General features: G+C 39.5%; 1 protein-coding gene across 4 annotated transcripts in view; it reads left to right on the top strand.

Annotated features, from left to right (window-relative positions):
* The window catches only part of ADAMTSL1 (ADAMTS like 1), a 903,601-nt gene that overhangs the window by 525,570 nt on the left and 359,834 nt on the right, over positions 1 to 18,197 (top strand). For all 4 annotated transcript variants that reach the window (XM_059656582.1, XM_059656581.1, XM_059656583.1 and 1 more), the window contains one exon: positions 15,228 to 15,355. In XM_059656582.1, the coding sequence (XP_059512565.1) occupies positions 15,228 to 15,355 (128 nt within the window). The remainder of the gene's footprint in view (positions 1 to 15,227; positions 15,356 to 18,197) is intronic.

Raw genomic sequence — 18,197 nt, 5'->3', positions numbered from 1 at the left:
TAGAAGCCTGGAGATTGGGGTTGAGGTGTTTTTTGTACATCATCTACAAAGACAAGAGTTCAAGCGAGGAGGAGAGTAGGTAAGATCAACAGAGCAGTAGAGAGGAACGGGGGCCCAAGGACAGGATGTGGAGGATTCCAGCATTTACCAGTCAGGATGAGTAAGAAAAGGCAGGGGCGGAACAGGCCAGGCGTCACTGCCAGAGAGGCCTGGGAAGCACATCCCACAGCTAGGTCCGAGGGAGGGTCATGGGTCATGGGATGTGGTGGATGACAGGGTCCTGATGAATTTCTGAGGAACCGTGTCATTCAAGGGCTAGGGCAGAAGCCAGATTGCAAACCGTTGAGGAGTTTGGGGGCATTAAGGAAGTGTGGGTGCAGTGGACGTGGATTAGCCTTTCAAGAGGTTTAGAAGTGAAAGGGAAGGAGGCAGGAGACAGTGTAACTTCACCACTGACAAAGTGGGAAGTGAAGGCAGGAAAGCACAAAGCGGGAGCTAGGAGATAAAAAGTGAGCTTGGTTTTAATAAAAAGAGGAGAAAGTGCTCTCTTCCTAGCAGCTCAAAGAATGCAGATAGCAGCCGTGTGTGAAATTGATTTCTGAGGCCCAGCAGAGACAGAGAGGCAAATGTGGTAGTAAACCATGATTTAGCACCTTCACTCTCTCTGCTTATTACAAAACAGGCTTTAAAAAAGACCCCTGTGGTGTGCCTCAGCAATCTTGATATTGTCTGTGGCCAGGATTCACTTTAATAGATTCCTGAGGCATTTCAGTGATTATCACATTGCTTTAAACAGCATCAGTTCACTTTTCTCATTGCTACTAGTAAACTTGGTTAATGCGATGCACAGAAATATTATTCCTACTGTTAAATAATATTGAATGATTCTGAAAGAATTGTTGTGGAGTTGGTCTGGGACAGGGTCAGGCTAGTGAAAGAAAAAAGATTATTTCTTGCTAAAAACAAAAAGGTGACAGACTCAATAGGCTTGCACATTGAAAGCAAAAATTAAGTTTGATCAATTCTGAGAGAAACAGTATTTGCTTCTACTTTATCAAGCACTGAGGGTCAGAGAAAGGCTCACCAGAATCACAAGAAAGCCTTATATTTCATTTGCTAATGAACATTTAACAACTGGTTTTCGATAATGGCTCCTTGGCATTGTCATTTAATTTACAAATGGATGGAAGATCATGTTACTTCTCATATGTACAATACTGAATGATATTTTTCAAATATGATTTTAAAATACTGACAGTATGGGAAATTTAGCAAACTCAAAAATATAAATACTTTTCATGAACTTGACTGGGAGATAGGAAGAGATGACTGGTACATATGTCTCTCTCTCATCACCAATGTTATTTCCTATCCCAATACAAGTAGATCTGGGCTTTTACAGCAATGATGAAAAATTATAATTGACCAAGAAAGGTAAAATTTTATGAGAAAGCCAAAGTCTTTCTTGTAGTGTTTTTAAATAAGGAACTTATACTACACTCTATGCTGCACAATATTAAAGAAGAAATTGTAGGCTATTATATTTGTGAAATAAAATAATTTAACTAGAGAATTCTTACCTTGATTCCTATAGTTACAGCAAAAGCTATACTACCAAGGGAACTGGCCCTCAAATGTTACTGATAAAGGACTTAATAGTTTGAAAATATACCTGGAAATGTGAATATTTTTTAAAATAGCACCTATCATAATAATAAAAGGCTAACATGCAAATGGTCATCACACCATGATGCCATAACGACTGATCAACAGGGACCTGAGGCTGCGTGGCGCCGGCTGGGGCAGGGGACCTGAGGCTGCGCCCACTGCCCAGCGTTGGGATGGGGAACCTGAGGCTGTGCCCCTTGCCCAGTGGGGCTTGACAGGGGTGGGGCTGGCCGGGTCTGGGTCTCGCCCAATGGGGATGGGGCTGGCCATGTCTGGTCTCCGCCGTTTCGAGATGCACACGGGTGGGCAGGGACTTGACTCTGGGTCCCGCAGTGCACCCCAGACTCTGACAGGAGGGATATTTTCATATACATTTTACTAATTTTCTTTCATCTCTGACACTTCTATTATAGAGAAAGGGCAAATAGCAATATTAAAACATTTCCTCTAATTAATTCCCTTTTAATGTACACTAATTTCGTGCACTGGGCCACTAGTAAGTTTTATAAGAACCCTAATAGCAGAGTTCTGTTTTGGTACAAAAGAAATTATGTCATGGCCCTGGTCAGGTAGTTCAGTTGGTGGGAGCATCATCCTGATCTTGGTGGAAGTGAGGTATCCCTTTCCCCACTGAGTGCTGGGGGTCAGGTCCTTATGATATCTCAAGAAGAATTTTCTGAGACACGAAAGGGAGTATGAGTGATTTTATTTGCATGGAATTACATCTCTGCATTTCTAACGTTCCATTTCCCTTCATCCAGTCCTAGAAAATGTGCAGCTGGGGATTTACTAGAGCTAGAAGCAAGCCAGCATCCAAAGTCTCCCTTGCATGGTGGAGCTGGCCTGGTACAGCATCAGGCTAGTTGCAGTCCATTGTGCGGGTTCCACATGGCTGTGAGCCATGTGGGCAAATGCAGGAGCATGAGAGCTCCACTAGCCAGGAAGGAGTAAAGAGCACAAGAGAGGGAACACCTTTCTTTAGGACAGGGGTGGGGAACATCCAGGCCACAGGTCTTATAAAGCCCATGAAATCATTTGGTCCAGCCCTGCTAAGGCACCAGGGGTGCGCTAATTAAATGTTTGACCATGTATATAGGCTAATTTTTAAGTTGATAATTTTGTATGGCCCACAAATTATGTTATAAATATCCAAATGACCCTTGGCAGAAAAAGGGTTCCCCATCCCTGCTTTAGGAGCTTAAATATTCCAAATCTTCCGTGCTTGCAATGGCCATACCTCTTCTGGCCAGTGACTGGTTCCCGGATGTGACTGACACACAAGTACCTTTCCTCTTTCACCCAGACTTTACTGGGCACGTGTCTATTCTCTCCCTGTCCAGTCCCTTACTCCAGCGATGTGCTGGGACAGGACTGTTGGCTTTCTAGAGAGTGTTAAGCTGCAGCTCCCTGCCAAAGTTTCCGAAGGCATACCTATAATATTTTTCCTTCCCTGTAATAACTGGGTTAGATAGTTGGTTATCAGTCCCATACACCAAAAGGTTGTGGTTTCAATTACCGGACAGACCACCTACCTATGTAAGGGAGGCAACTGATTGGTGTTTCTCTCTCACATTGATGTCTCTCTCTCTCTCTCTCACTGTCCCATTCTCTCTCTATAAAAATCAATAAAAATATATTCTCAGATGAGGGTTTTAAAAAAAAAGGAAATTATGTCATGAAAATTACTGATATACCTATTAGTATAAACATCATAAGAAGATAAAAACATTCTTCCTTAACATAGGATAGAAAAATAAGCAAATATAGAAATTGAAAACAATCATATAAAGTGAACTTTTATTTATCTCTTGATAAACTTTTGCTTACAAGTATTTGCCATTTTTCAAATATTTTAATAGTACACACTTATCAATAAAAAGTATAGAGTATAATTTAGCATTTCGTTTTTTATTCAGAAGTCCCTAGGTAGGATTTGACAGAGCTCCTGGATGCTGGCAATTGTATTAGTAAAGAAAAGAGTCCTGCCCTAGCCGGTTTGGCTCAGTGGATAGAGCATCAGCCTGGGGACTGAAGAGGAGTCCCAGGTTCGATTCTGGTCAAGGGCACATGCCTGGATTGTGGGCTCGATCCCCAGTAGGGGGTGTGCAGGAGGCAGCCAATCAATAATTCTCTCTCATCATTGATGTTTCTATCTCTCTCTCCCTCTCCCTTCCTCTCTGAAATCAATGAAAATATATTTTTTTTTCAAAAAAGAAGAAAGAAAAAGGAGTCCCAATAGAGATTCTTTATTTCTGGAATTAATTTTTAATTAAACAATTCTTAGACCTTAAGCAATAGGATCATCTCTACTTGAATTTCACTTAGCAATTGTATAGGTCAACCCTTTCATATTTTAGCACTTTTCTTTTTAAATTAATCGGTATAGCAACCCTATGAGTTAAATCAAGCAAACGTTCATGTTTCATTTTGCAGGTTAGAAATTGATATGTTAATATGTTTTCATGAGATAGGGTAATTTAGAATCATAGACTTTTTATGACTAGGGATGTCTTTGGAAAAGATCAGGCCAAAATTCCTTCTTGCAGAGGTGAGTGAACTGAGCTACAGGGAACTCAGTGGCCTAAAATCCCATGATGGCCGAGTCTGAATCCCCAGCCTGTGTCCCTGTTTAGAAGTTTTTGCCATTAATATTATGCATGTCCACTTAATGAAACATTTTAAAAGTAAAAGTGCTCACAAAAGAAAAGGTTAAACACTAAACATTTGTTGAACAATGATCTCTGTATCAAGCCCACATTAGCCATCAAGGGTGTAAGGGCTAACCATCGCATAGACCCTATCTTCCAGCTCGTGTCAATATTTTGCCTCTATTAATTTATTTTAAACATCAGAGCACTATGATTTGATTTTTTAGATTTATTTTCACATGGGATCTAATGAAAATATATCCTCGCCAGTCCAGAACCCGTACTTTAAAACCTGTATCAAAACTTGTTTCTATCAAGTCATTTTTTCCTGATTACTTCTGCGCAACATCAAAGTTTTCTGTGGTCTGTGATTATCTGTTCTGTACTTATTTTTTCATCCATGGAAATATGATTTGATAATATTCATCACTTTTTTATTGGTAGCAGTCTATACCTTTAAGTCAAGCTCCCTTACCCACCTATCTTCATTCCCTCCTAATCACAGCACACTCATGTCCACAAATCATGATTTCCAAGTATTGCAGAAGAACTGACTATTGTTTACTCAGTGATGAGGGCTCTTTGGCAGATAGACATCTAGGACTTGGGTTAGGCTAGATTAAGGCAAGATGTGACAGGTTAATAATCATTTTTCAGCTTTAAACATTTCGGCAAATTTAAAGCTGGAATAAAAAGACGTGAATCAGCAGAAATCTGATCTTGTGATCTGATGGATCTGATTAATTTTTTCTCTTCCATTCCCTGCTTATCTGCAGCTTATATATCTATATCTATATATCTATATCTATATATATGTATCTATATATATCTGTATCAATATATATAGAGATATAGATATAGGTATATTTATTCCCTTTCTGTCTTTAGAGAATCTGAATGCATATGAACTCTTGAGAGTGAAAGCTGACAGCCGTTATGAATTAAACTACAACTTGCCCGAGCCTCCTGCCTTGTGTTAATTATTCATTCGGTGACTATGCACTGAGACTGATTACACACCCGGTGTTCTACAAGGCTCTGAGTACATCTTTGTCACGGCCCCCAAGAAACTCACAGTCCATGCCTCGGATAGATTGTATAAACAAGTAACTTCAGTACAGTGGCTGTCAAATTATAAAACAGCATGTATATAAAGTCCTAGTTCAAAGTACACAGGAGATGACTTTGCAGCTGCATCTTAAAGCAGGAGCAGGAGTACACAAGTCAAAGGCAGTCAAAAGATGTGAGGAAGATGGAGAGGAAGGAAATCTAGGCAACAGCAGGGTCAGGAACAGAATATCGGAGGCCCCCACGCAGGCTCTTTTGCTGAGCAGTACCCCGTCACTGGAGTGTAGAGGACATGAGTGGTCGGGAGCAGCAGAAATGAATCTAGAACGTTAATTTCAGGGCTGGTTAGGAGGGGTGTTTATGCCACACTAATAATTTGGACATCATCCTCTACTCCATAATTCTTAACCTTTTTTGGAGAATCTGACGAAAGTTATGACTCCTCTTTTCAGAAATATGATAACACACATACGCCCAAATGTTGCATACAGTTTCTGAGTCCTCACAGTCCATCTGGAATCCATTACTAGATGCTACCAGCTATAGGGAGTGGAACCATGGAGAGTCTGTTAGGGAGTGGACAGTTTAGCTCTGTATTCTAGAAAGATAACTGGCAGCAATGTGGAGAATAAACTGGTAGGAGGAGAGGCTGGAGGTCAAAATATCAGATGGAAAGTGTATTCTGCAAAATTCCAGGCATGAAATCCTAGAACCAGAATTAAGGCAGTGAAAATAAGGATGGAGAGGATGGGAATGGAAGAGAGAAGCATCTCAAAATGGAGTTGATAAGACTTGGTGTCTGATTAAAGAGAGAGGATATTGAGCAGTCAAATATTTTATTTCTCTTCCCCATTAAATTATAAATCCTCTAATCAGCATTGCTGCACCAGGCTGGACTCAGGGGAGTAAGCAGAAGCAGAAACATAAGCACTGACGTATTAGACCTTAATATTCATGAGAAAGCAACAAACAGGTCCCTCTAAAAGCTGAGAAGGAGAGTGCTTTGGGGGAGTGAGCTCCGGAGTTAATAGGTAATCACTAGCAGGCACCGAGAATCCAAGAGGAAGCTGTTCAAAATAGTAAACCTAGATGGGAGACCATCATTTCAAAGCAGCAAGTCAACTTTCTGGTTGCCTTTTGTGCCTTTCTTACAAGGCTTTCTGCCCCAGAGCATTTAGCAGGGTATATAGACGCTAAAGAAATCTTTTGATTATCAGCGTGAGTCTACACTAGACAAGCATGGTGCTGCTGGGTTACTGGGACTCTTGAAGGTTTGCTTCACATTGATGATGGGCAAGTATTAGGACCAGAATAGATCCTCAAAATGATTTCCTGCCTAACTTCAAAACCTGGAAAACAGTTTCAGGTTTGTCAAGCTGTTGCCTACAGCTACAGCTACAGGTTAAAACTATGGGGAAATGTTATCTATGGAAGAGACAGAGATACGGTAATTGAGAGAACTATTGCTTTTTGACAAAATTGATATCCTAGTAAGAAAGAGGGGGGTGGTGATACAGATTAGAACTGGAGAAGAGAAGAAAGTCCCAGAACTTGAAACTACTTGCAAATTATAAATAACTAGATCTCTCTCCCTCCCCCTGGCCTCTCTCTCAATCTCTCTCTCTCTCTCTCTCTCTCTCTCTCTCTCTCTCTCTCTCTCTGCCTCCCCCACCCTACCAGACTCCAATGTATATTCCATGCCCTATATATGCTTTTGAGAAACAAATGACAAACAAACTTCAAAGCATTTCACCATCTATATGCAGGGTTGGGCAAAAGTAGGTTTATAGTTCATATGGAAAATAATACAATAATAAATAAATAATAATATAAGAATAAACTCCGTGGCATACTCACAACTATGCCCTACCCCTGTATTTGTCCAAATTTCTTCACTTTCTTTTAAATGACATGCAAAGGAGTTATTTCAATTAGACATGAATATTCATGAGAAAGCAGCTATAGGAAGCTCAAAAGTAGAAAGTATCATCCCTTTCCTCACAGTCTGCAATCTAATTAGGAAGATATTTGTTACATGCAATGATAATCCTGGAGAGCTACAAAGTCTTGTTATAAGTTTCATTTACTCTGTACTAAACCTTGCACATTAATAATGCATGGGTGTGATATCAAATGACTGCAGATTAGGCAAAATATTGAGATAGTAGGAGCTAACTTAGGATAAATGATTTTTAAAATTATTGCAATTTCTACAGGATACAATTCTCCTATTGCACAATTTTCCTTTGTAAAAGAAATGGAATTACTGCTTTCAGCTTTCTAATTGAGCAGCCCCTAGGTATACGAGTTTGGCTGTTATTGTTATTATCAAGCAAATGATTATACTAGAAAATGAAAACCAGGCTGACAGGCTATTTAATGACAGTATAAAATGGCTAAATCTTCTAAGATAGATAGATAGATAGATAGTCTATAAGATGTACCCCCACAAGTATGTATATGTATACACATATATGTATATATGTGTGTATATATGTTTTCATCCAAACTTAGAGTTTGAAATTTCTATCAGAAAAAATGCATGGTAATATTTCTATTAATATCCTATTAGTATTACAACAAAGCAGAGTATGTATACTCTTGTTAAGAGTATGCTTTTAAAGTAATACAGACAGTGATAGAATATTTTACCATGCTTTTCCCTGAGATAAGCTGACTCAAAATATTCCACAACCAGCTGCAAATTTCCTGAATACTAATCTTTGCTTACATTAGCAATTATTGATTTTAATTCAACTGGCTGTGAAATTGTATTCTGGTGGAGCTCTCCAAAATTGCCCAGAAGTTTCTCAGCACTTTTCCAGATGAGCCATAATCCAGCCTTGCCCTTGGATAGAATGCAAAAATATCAATTTATCATCATTCTGAAATGAAAATCTTACTGAAGCATTTGACATTGATCAGAGTCAGGTTTTTGTTTTCTAAAATGTTATGAAGCTGTCTCAATTCCATCTCCAAGTTGTTATTACTAGGTTGGGAAAGAATTCTGGGGACAAAGTAGTTTTTTAAAAGAAAATTAGTAACATTGGTTGTTGTTCTATAAAAAAAATCCATGCACTGATAAATACTATTTAAAATGCAAAGGAAGGTCAAAATTTCAAGCTAGACAGCACAGAAGGTTGTCAGATATGCATATAAAATATGTTTTCACCAGGTACTAGCTATGTGACAGGTGGTGCTGTGTGTGTACATATGTGTATGTGTGTGCACTTGCAACATGAGTAGAGAGAGAAAATAATTAACACTAACATGCCAGAAACTACCACATGTGCTTTATATACGTTCTCTCTGTTAACCTTTATAATCATCATGGTAAGAGAAATATCAATGTTCCCATTTTACAGATGAAGAAACTGACTCAAAGAGATTGGACGATGTGCCTAAGTCAAGTTCACTAGAATATGACTAGTCAAGTCTGTCTGACTCCCAAGTCTGTGCTCTTTCTCCTGCACCATGATGCAGGTGGTTCAACTTCTGTGAGCCGCAATTCTCTTATTTGTAAAGTTGGGGGGTGGGGGGGGGGGAGATTTCTAACTTGGCATGGCTCATTGTGAGTATTAAATATGATCATTTGTGTAAATTCTGGCATACTTCCTGGCACATAGATACTGAGTAAATCCCGGCATTTTTCCCTCATCACCAATCCTCCAGGCTTTGGTGCAACGTAGGTGCCCTAACAGGAATGTGAAAGGGTTGTGTGTGTGTGTGTGTGCGCGCACACACAGTGAAAGGAAAAGGAAGACAGGTACCCAAAAGGCCTTCTGTGCCCAGATAGCTCTTACACCGTGTTACGGGATTGACTTTTCTCCTCAGTAGCAAGGGACAGCTTCAGGCAGTGGCCTCTGAAAGACCGTGCGCTGTGTCACTGGCAGTTCATCATATTCCCCAGCAGTGCAGCTGTGATAAGAACCAGATGATCCGAATTTCCTCAGCAAAGCCAGCAGCACATATCTGGGAAGGCTCATGCCTCAGTATCCACACACTCTGCTCTTTAAGAAAGTACATCAAAAAGCTAATGGACTTTTACAAGAGCCCAGTTACTGCTTAACGTCTGTAAGCTCTCAGGAGCAGGGAATCACAACCCCTACCACGTACAGTTGGCGGCAGAACCAGTATTCCACGTTGTTATAGAAGCCAAGGATTAGATAAGATTTATAGAGACCTGATGTGTAGGGGAGCTAAAAATGGCATCTGCAAATTCATTTCCAAAGCTTGGTCCATGGACAGGATGTTTCTGGGTATAGATTTCTCCACTTTGCATGGGCACACCACAGGAAACACGGTTCTCTCATCACTGGAGGACTCGCCCCTCGTTTTAATTTAGAGGTGTGTGACATCCATTTTCTACCGTCACATACACAGCTCCAGATGGCTTATGCTGAATGCTGTCTGTCTGGGAGGAGAGAAAAGCCAGGGACTCAAGTGCCTTCTTGCTGATCTTGAAACAGTAAGAACTGTTCTTTGCCTCTTCCCGTAACACATTTTGCTACCTTTGAGGACCTGTCGATGTCTGAAAAACACTTTGCTTATAATAGAACTTCATCTGTTGTATGATTTCAATTTTACAAAATCTATCATCCATTTCCTCAGCACCTACTTTCGTTTTCATTTAGTTCCATGTATCCTGACCTCTTGTTATAACATTTGGAAAATATATTTTCCAAGAGCTCTGTGTATGTGTGTGGGGGAGCAGATATAACTCTAGAGTCTTTTTATTGCTAATTTGTGCTTCATCCTACAACATCTTTCATAAGTCCTTGATAACCTGTCCAGGTCCCAGGGAAAGTGGTTTCTGGATAAAGTGGTTCAGGGGAGGTCATTGTAAGGTTAAGTGTCTGTTGGGCAATGTGATGCAGAGAAGCTATTGCTTCATGTGATTACTCAGTGTTTAACTACTTGTAGCTGTCAGGCTTGAAGCTGATCACCTGAGACTTGGTTGCTACATTTGGCCCTGAAATCAACCACAAAACTATCAGCTGAAAACCACATTTAGATAAGCCAGTAATGGCGAGGAAATGACACCATTCTGAGGTTGCTGGATTTTGAGAAGCTCTTTTAATTTTCTTCTGATATTCCTAGGAGGTATTTAACGGTCTATGGCCACAATCTGTAGGCATACCTCGGAGATATTGCTGGTTCCACTCCAGGCCACCGCAATAAAGAGTGTATGGCAATAAAGCAAGTCGTAATCTTTTTGTGTGTGAAGGGTTTTGTCTTCCACTTGCAAAAATACGCCTGTGGCGTGCAATAAAGCAGAGCACCATAAAATGAGGCATGTCTGTACATTGCATGCAATTGGCATTGACTGAGGTGTAGAGCCACTTAACTGACCAGGAGCTATGATAGATGGAACTGGGGAGTGGATTGATGAGTTTTTAACAAGTAGTTGATTTAAAAGTCGTCATCAGTACTAGTACATTCAAAGGTCATCATGTGGCAACAAAGATTTAGAAATAGCTAGACTTTTTCGAAATTGAATAACTGTGGTGTGTTAGAAAACCTTAGAATTTTAAGCTCAAAAGGAATCATCATTGCTTTTAGGCAACTCGTGATCTATTGCTTATTTCCCTCTGCTTCAGTTTCTCTTGCTAGATGCAATTCAAAATTTTTACTTTTTAAAACTGCTACTGTGGAATGAAGAGGACAGCACAGTCCAAAATAAGAGAGAAATAAGCACAGGTCCCACCTGAAGCAGGCACAGATATTGTGTCTGTGGAAGGCCCTCTTCAAAACTGTAATAAGCAAATTCTTTTAGGTCTTAAATGACCTGCAAGGCATTGCTGAAATGCCATTTTGGATTATAGATGTAAAAAGCTAGCACAGTAAAAGATGAAGAAAATCACTTTATATTTTCTAACATTGAACATGGATTCAGTTGAAATGAATCATTCGTTTCAGCTTAAGAAATAGGCCCATGACCAGCTTCTGGGATACCGTGCAATCTCTTTCTGAGAAATGTGCGCACTGGGTATGTCTAGTTGTGCTGAAACTTGTCTTGTGATGAGGGAAGATGTTTAGGCAGTGAGATCTCACCTTAGTGCTCTTTAAACAAGGCACATGAAAAAGATCAAGCAACTTCCACACAGAGTATGAAACAATTTGCTTCTCTAGAAAACCAAAATCTCAATTCTACATTATTTCCTAAATATCTTATCCACAGAGTAGCCAAAGAGAAACCTCCCCAAGATTTGGCATTCTGGTGTTCTTATGTCACATGGGAATGGAGTTCACATGGGAATGTCTCATGTGGATTGTTTTATGTATTGGTTGTTTTTTGGGTTGTTTTTTTTTTTTTTGCAGTTGTAGTAATTGGACAGTATCACTCATCTTGGTCATTTTAATTATTTCATGAATCCTAGCATGTGTGATGTTGGTTTTTATCTCAGTCATATTTAATTTTAATAAAATGAAGGAAACTGGATTATATAAGCTGTTTGTCACATAAATAGTTACTGATCAGGCAAGTACTCTCTCAACAGAGCCATCTTCCAATAACACAGAGCAAGCAACAGGAGAGTCAGGAGATGCAACACAAACTTTTTTAATATCTGAGGAATGATTTAATGGGTGTATGGAGAAGAGGCTTGGTATACTTCAATGGCCAAAAGCTTTCTTTGCCTCACTACTTAATTAAGCTCTGGAAACAGAGTACCCCACATTGCCATGATTAGAGACTGATTTTATTAATCCTAAACCTCAATAAATACTTCCTTTAGGAAAGGACAGGCTTTGCAATAACCAGTGTGTTTCTGCTACCCATTCTATGCCACCTCAAACTCCTGGCAGGTCAGATTTCCAGGCCAAACAACGTGGCAGGTCTCTGGGAGGCTCTGCTGTGGCAAAGTCAGGATTTTCAGAGATGATCCCTTAAGAGTACAGTGTCTCAACTAAACTCAGAAAAAAAGAAGAAAAACACGTGTACCTTCTCAGTATACCTTCTAGGTTTTTCCGAGCCCAAATATGTTTATAAATGATGTTAATAAGTAATATTAAATAATAATAGCATCTATTGCTTATACGGTGTTTATTCTTTAGTCCCTATGAGCTTTTTAAAATATATGTATGTATTTGCTTTTTTATTTTGGTATAATACGCATAACATGAAATTTACCAGTTTGACCATTTGTATATAGTTCAGTGGCATAAAGTACATTCACATTATCGTGCAAACATCAAGACCTCCTAGCTCCAGAATTATTTTCATCTTCTCAAACTGAAACTCTGGATCCATCTCCTTTCCTCCCTTTCTCCAGCCCCTAGCAACCACCATTCTAATTTCTGTCTCTATGAATTTGACTGCTCTAGGTACCTCTTATAAGTGAAATCATATCATATTTGTCCTTTTGTGTTGGGCTTATTTTCACTTAGCATAATGTCCACAAAACTTCAGTCATGTTATAGCATGTGGCAGAGTCTCCTTCCTTTTTAAGGCTAAATAATATTCCAGTATATGTTTATACCAAATTTATTTATTCATTCATATACCCATGGATATTTGGATTGCTTCCACTTTATGTGCTTTTCATATATTTTTTAAATGTGCCTTTATTATTGAGAGTATTACAGATGTCCCCCATTTTGCCCCATTATCCTCCCCCACCTGGCTCCTGCCTCACCTCAGGCCTTTAAGGCACTATTGTCTGTGTCCATAGGTTATGCATATATGTATATGTATATAAGTACATATTAACTATTTTAGTCCTCATAAGGTTTCAGTGATGCGGGTATCTTTATTATCCCCATCTTATGATTTAGAAATAACTGAATCATAAAGAGATCTCAGTTAGTATTCTCTGGAGCAGTATTCCACCCCAGGCTGAGCAGGCTCACACTCCCTGCTCTCAACCACTATCTACCCCACTGCCCTGGAAATGACTTAATAATCTAAATAAAGCACATGCCAATTAACCAACCCTTGATGCAGAACTCTAAGGCCATGTTTCTGGCTGAATTTGTACCAGGTTTAAAACTTACAAGAAGTCATCAACTTGGCACCTGAGCTCCACAGCAACTGATTTAGTTTTCTGGGGAGGAGAGGGTATTCTCTGCTTTTCCAGAGGCCCCTCCTGCTTGGATAACATAACCCTAAGTATGACTAGGTAGGGCATGAGAAAGTAATTTAAACATGCCAATAAGAGCTACCGTTTATGAGCCTACTATGTGCTGGTGATGTTGTTGGCTTAAATCATGTCAAGTTTTCAAGTGCTTTGTGAGCAGTTACTCTTCTGTCGCTCCCTGTCCCATGCTTTCCCAGTATTCCACACTGCCTATGCTCTCTCTTCAGGGAGAAAACGGAACATGAAATTGCCATATTGCTTGACATGCACATTTTCTTAATGGTTTTGGTGTCTACAAATATGGTTTTGAAATTTTAATATTTATCCTACGTATGTCTCTGATTGACATGAGCAGATACCACCTTTAATGTTTAGATATCACATTTGGTTTATTCAGTAAAATGATTTGGCCACAATTTACATTAGCTATTTGTAGAACTGTTGCTATGGATTGAATTGAGTCCTGCCCCACCCCCTCATATGTTGAAGTCTCAATACAATAATATTTGGAGATGGGTTCTATGGGTGGTAATTAGGGTTAGCTGAGGTCATGAGGGTGGGGCCCTCATGATGGGATTAGTGCCCTTATCAGAGGAGACACTGGTGAGTTTGCTCACACTCTCTCCATGCTAACACAAAGTGGAGATCGTGTGAGCGCACAGTGAGAAGTCAGCCATCTACAATCCACAGAGAGAGCACTCACCAGGGACTAACCATGTTGGCACCCTCATCTTGGGCTTTTATCTCCCAAAACTGTGAGAAAATTATTTTCTGTTGTTTTTAAGCTATCCAGGCTAATATTTTGTTATTATAACCCAGAAGACTAACATAACTATGTAAATACATATATGACATATTCTCAATTTATAAAATCATGGTAATCACAGGTAATATTTATGATTGCTCTACTCTGGAACTAGTCCTAGGCTAAGTTCATTTAGCTAATCCTCCTGTAGGGGGTGTGTGTGTGTGTGTGTGTGCATGGGAGGTAGTGTAGTTATAACATTATCACCATTTTATAGAAAGAGAAGTTGACGTGTAAGGAGGTTCAAGGACACACAGTAAAAACCAGAACCCTTATCCAAACCAGACAGTTTTAACTCCAGAGCCTGTTCTATTAACCATGGCGCAGATTTTATCCTTGATTCTTCTGTGTATGAAACGTGAAGCACAACATGAGGCCTGTACGTAACGACTTTCCTGACAGCAGATGCAGCTTTCATGAGGAAGCTTGTCAGTAACAAGTGTGTCGATCTATCTAAAGTCAGTCTCTGCTAAAGTCACTCCATGCAGTTACTTTCATGAACAAATCTGAAAACTGAGAATAACATTGCTTCTTTAAAAAACAACAACAACTGTCAGTTGCATAAACAGTTGTTCTGGAAAGCCGTGCTGGTATGCACATATCCAGTTTCTCAGAGCAGAAGCCTCCCTGAGAGCAGCTTCTCTCTTCACAAAGAGATGAAAAGTAGACTCATGAACTCTGGCCAAAATTGTGACTTTATTGCAATTTATCTCCCACTAACCCAGATTCTTCTTTTTGGCCCCCTTTTCCATTTACTCTATTAGTCATTACCTAGGGTCTCTTAGCTGAAATATTCTTCTCCCCTAACATATATACATTATTATCTTAGAAAGAAGCTGATGCATGCTTTCATCCCCAGAAAGCCCACCCTGTACAGACATACAGGCCACCAGCGTTTTAGGTCATGTGTTTCAAGGTTCTTTGGGGACATGAGACTGACCATCCTCTTGTTTCCCACAGAGCTCCAGGACAACACGCTCCGAGGAGGACAGGGACAGCCTGTGGGACGCCTGGGGCTCATGGAGCGAGTGTTCACGCACCTGCGGTGGGGGCGCCTCCTACTCATTAAGACGCTGTCTCAGCAGCAAGTAAGTCCTAGGCCAGTGATGGCGAACCTTTTGAGCTCAGCGTGTTAGCATTTTGAAAAACCCTAACTTAACTCTGGTGCCGTGTCACATACAGAAATTTTTTGATCTTTGCAACCATAGTAAAACAAAGACTTATATTTTTGATATTTATTTTATATATTTAAATGCCATTTAACAAAGAAAAATCAACCAGAAAATTAGTTTGCGTGTCACCTCTAACACGTGTGTCATAGGTTCGCCATCACTGTCCTATACCCACCTGGGCCCAGAGGTAACAGGTTCGAAACCTACTCTTGTGGTTGGGGGTATGCAGAGCATTTTGTTGCAAACAAATCCAGACAAAGGAATGTACAAATAATTACATTTGTCTGTCTTCAGCTAAGTATTCTATGTACTCATACAATAAGCAATACACAATTTATCCCATTTACCAAGCAAATTTTGTTAATGTTTTTAGGTTAGAACTAGAAGGAGAACTTAATAGAAATGGATCTAGTACCTTTAGCTCTCTATTATGTTATACTTTTTGCTGTTTTAATCATAGTGACAATAGTAGCCACAATATGAACATGAATAAAGTATATGTTGGATTCCAATGTTACCAAATCCTTTGCAAATGAATGGTATATTGGTTTAGTTTTTTAGATGTTGGAATGGCCAAAGGATTGTAATCCTTTGCAAATGAATGGTATATTGGTTTAGTTTTTTAGATGTTGGAATGGCCAAAGGATTGTAATCCTTTGCAAATGAATGGTATATTGGTTTAGTTTTTTAGATGTTGGAATGACCTTTCCTAAGGTCATTCATATTAATGGATTTTGACTATAAAAAGATTTGGAAGAATATATAAGCAGTGGGAATCAGGGCACGCATAGTGAGAGTGATGATGAAGGTGGAAGTGAGAGTGGTTAATGGCTTCTCAACTGAAAAGAAAATGCCTAAGGTGTTGCAATGGAAAGTCTTTACTTACAGTAATAATTCATAGCCACTTCTTGAGTTGTGTGGTCTGTGAGTAGAGTTTTCTCCAAACTGTAAAATATAAAGTACGTACCCTGGTAATATTTTTCAAAGAAAGATTTTATCCCACAGTAAAAAGTGTTATATGTGGAAGCAAAAGGTTTGGTCAAAATTATTACATATTATAAAGCATGGAACAGAATAAGGAAAAAACATACACCTCTGATTCTCCTAGACCTTTCATAAGCAGCAGAAAGTGGTGAGATGTAAGTTCAGGAAAACGTCAACTTATTCTAACAAGAGTGAGAATTTCTTGAAAATCGGAGTCTAGTCTTATTCCTTTTGTATTCCCCAGACCTGCACAGGGTCTGACAGATGTCAGGAGCTCAACAGCTGTTTCTTCACTGGATCCAATGATAACTACAGACCATTTTGGTTCTAGACACAGGTCCAGTGGAAATGATATGCCCTGGAAAAAATGGCCAAAGGGGATATCTTGAAGGAAACCAGAGCTGTTCTGGCATTTAGCAGTTCTGATGTTTGGGTCTGCACGGAAGGTGGGTCTATTGGGTTGTAGCCAAGTTTGTTTATCTTCTTTAGAGGCCAGCTTCATATCAAACCAGATCCCTGAGCTGGTAAGAACAGACCTTTCATTTTTATGTCTCACCTGTTCTCTTAATCTGCACTACACGATGCTACGTGGCGATAGCACTCTGAGGCATAACTGATAATAAACATCCACCAGTAAGGCCAAAGTGTACAAATGTGGAATGTCCGTATTATGCAGCTTTATCAAATTAGCATGCTTGAGTGTTCTTTAGGGATGAGCCAAAACATGTGTCTCACAAAGCTAGTAAGAAATGCATGGGAACGCTCATGTTGGCTCAGTGAATGTGACCCTGTGAGAATATTTTATTGAGTGAGAGGCTGAGAAGCCACTTAAGGAATAAATTAATATCACAAGTAAAACTCTGTCATTCTGCATTTTACCAAATATTGGTGTTATGTGAAGTTTAAAAATACCATTTTTGCCACATGGTAAATTAAGACTCCAGTCGTTAAGATGTTATAATACAATAGAAGGTCTCAGTTGTCATCTACCGATAATGAATTGCGAAAGTGGAATATGAATTCTAAAATTTATAAATTTATAGAATACACAGCTCTAATTGACTTTCAAATTACACCCAGTAAACACATTAGGGGCTAGAAAGTAAGGTTTAAAATGGGAGTGGAATGGACCACCCGTGTTCTAGGGACTTGATGAAGAGAGGAGCCTCCAAATAGATGGCATAGCCAAATCCAGTAAGAACGTAACGAATTACTGAAAGAACGGTCTAAAAGACTTGATTGACATGTGTCGTTTGTCCCAAGAGAACTAGAATAGTACAGCTGAGTATAAACTGAACTCACAACACAACCCCTATTGAAGAATGGTGTCAAAACATGTGCTGGGGTACAGATAAATAATCCTGTCATGATTTTTTTAAATGCACATTGGCCAAGTAAGTCATCTGGCCAAGCCTAGAGTCAAAGTGAGAAAGCAAAATTATTACATGGAAAGCATGCCAGGTAGGGAGGGTGAAGGATTGGGATCATTTTTGCAATCTACCATGATGGTCTATGGCAAGCATGTCAAACTCAAAGGCTAACACCGGCCAAATAAAGAAGGCATGCAGCCCACGGGCCTCGAGTTTGACATGCTTGGTCTATGGCTTTCATGTTTGTTTTATAATGGCTGATGAACTTAATGGCTTTTCTCTCATCTCTGCACCACAGATTTAGGCATTTGAAATCAGTTCAGTCACCTTATACTCTTGGGAAAGATCAGAGACTATGAATGTATGTGTCTCTAGAACCCCAGCAGGTAACTGGAATGTGTGTG

Source organism: Myotis daubentonii, chromosome 11, assembly GCF_963259705.1.
Source record: "Myotis daubentonii chromosome 11, mMyoDau2.1, whole genome shotgun sequence".
Lineage (NCBI taxonomy): Eukaryota > Metazoa > Chordata > Mammalia > Chiroptera > Vespertilionidae > Myotis > Myotis daubentonii.
The sequence above is the reverse complement of the archived record's forward strand: the minus strand, read 5'-3'. Positions and strand labels throughout refer to the sequence as shown.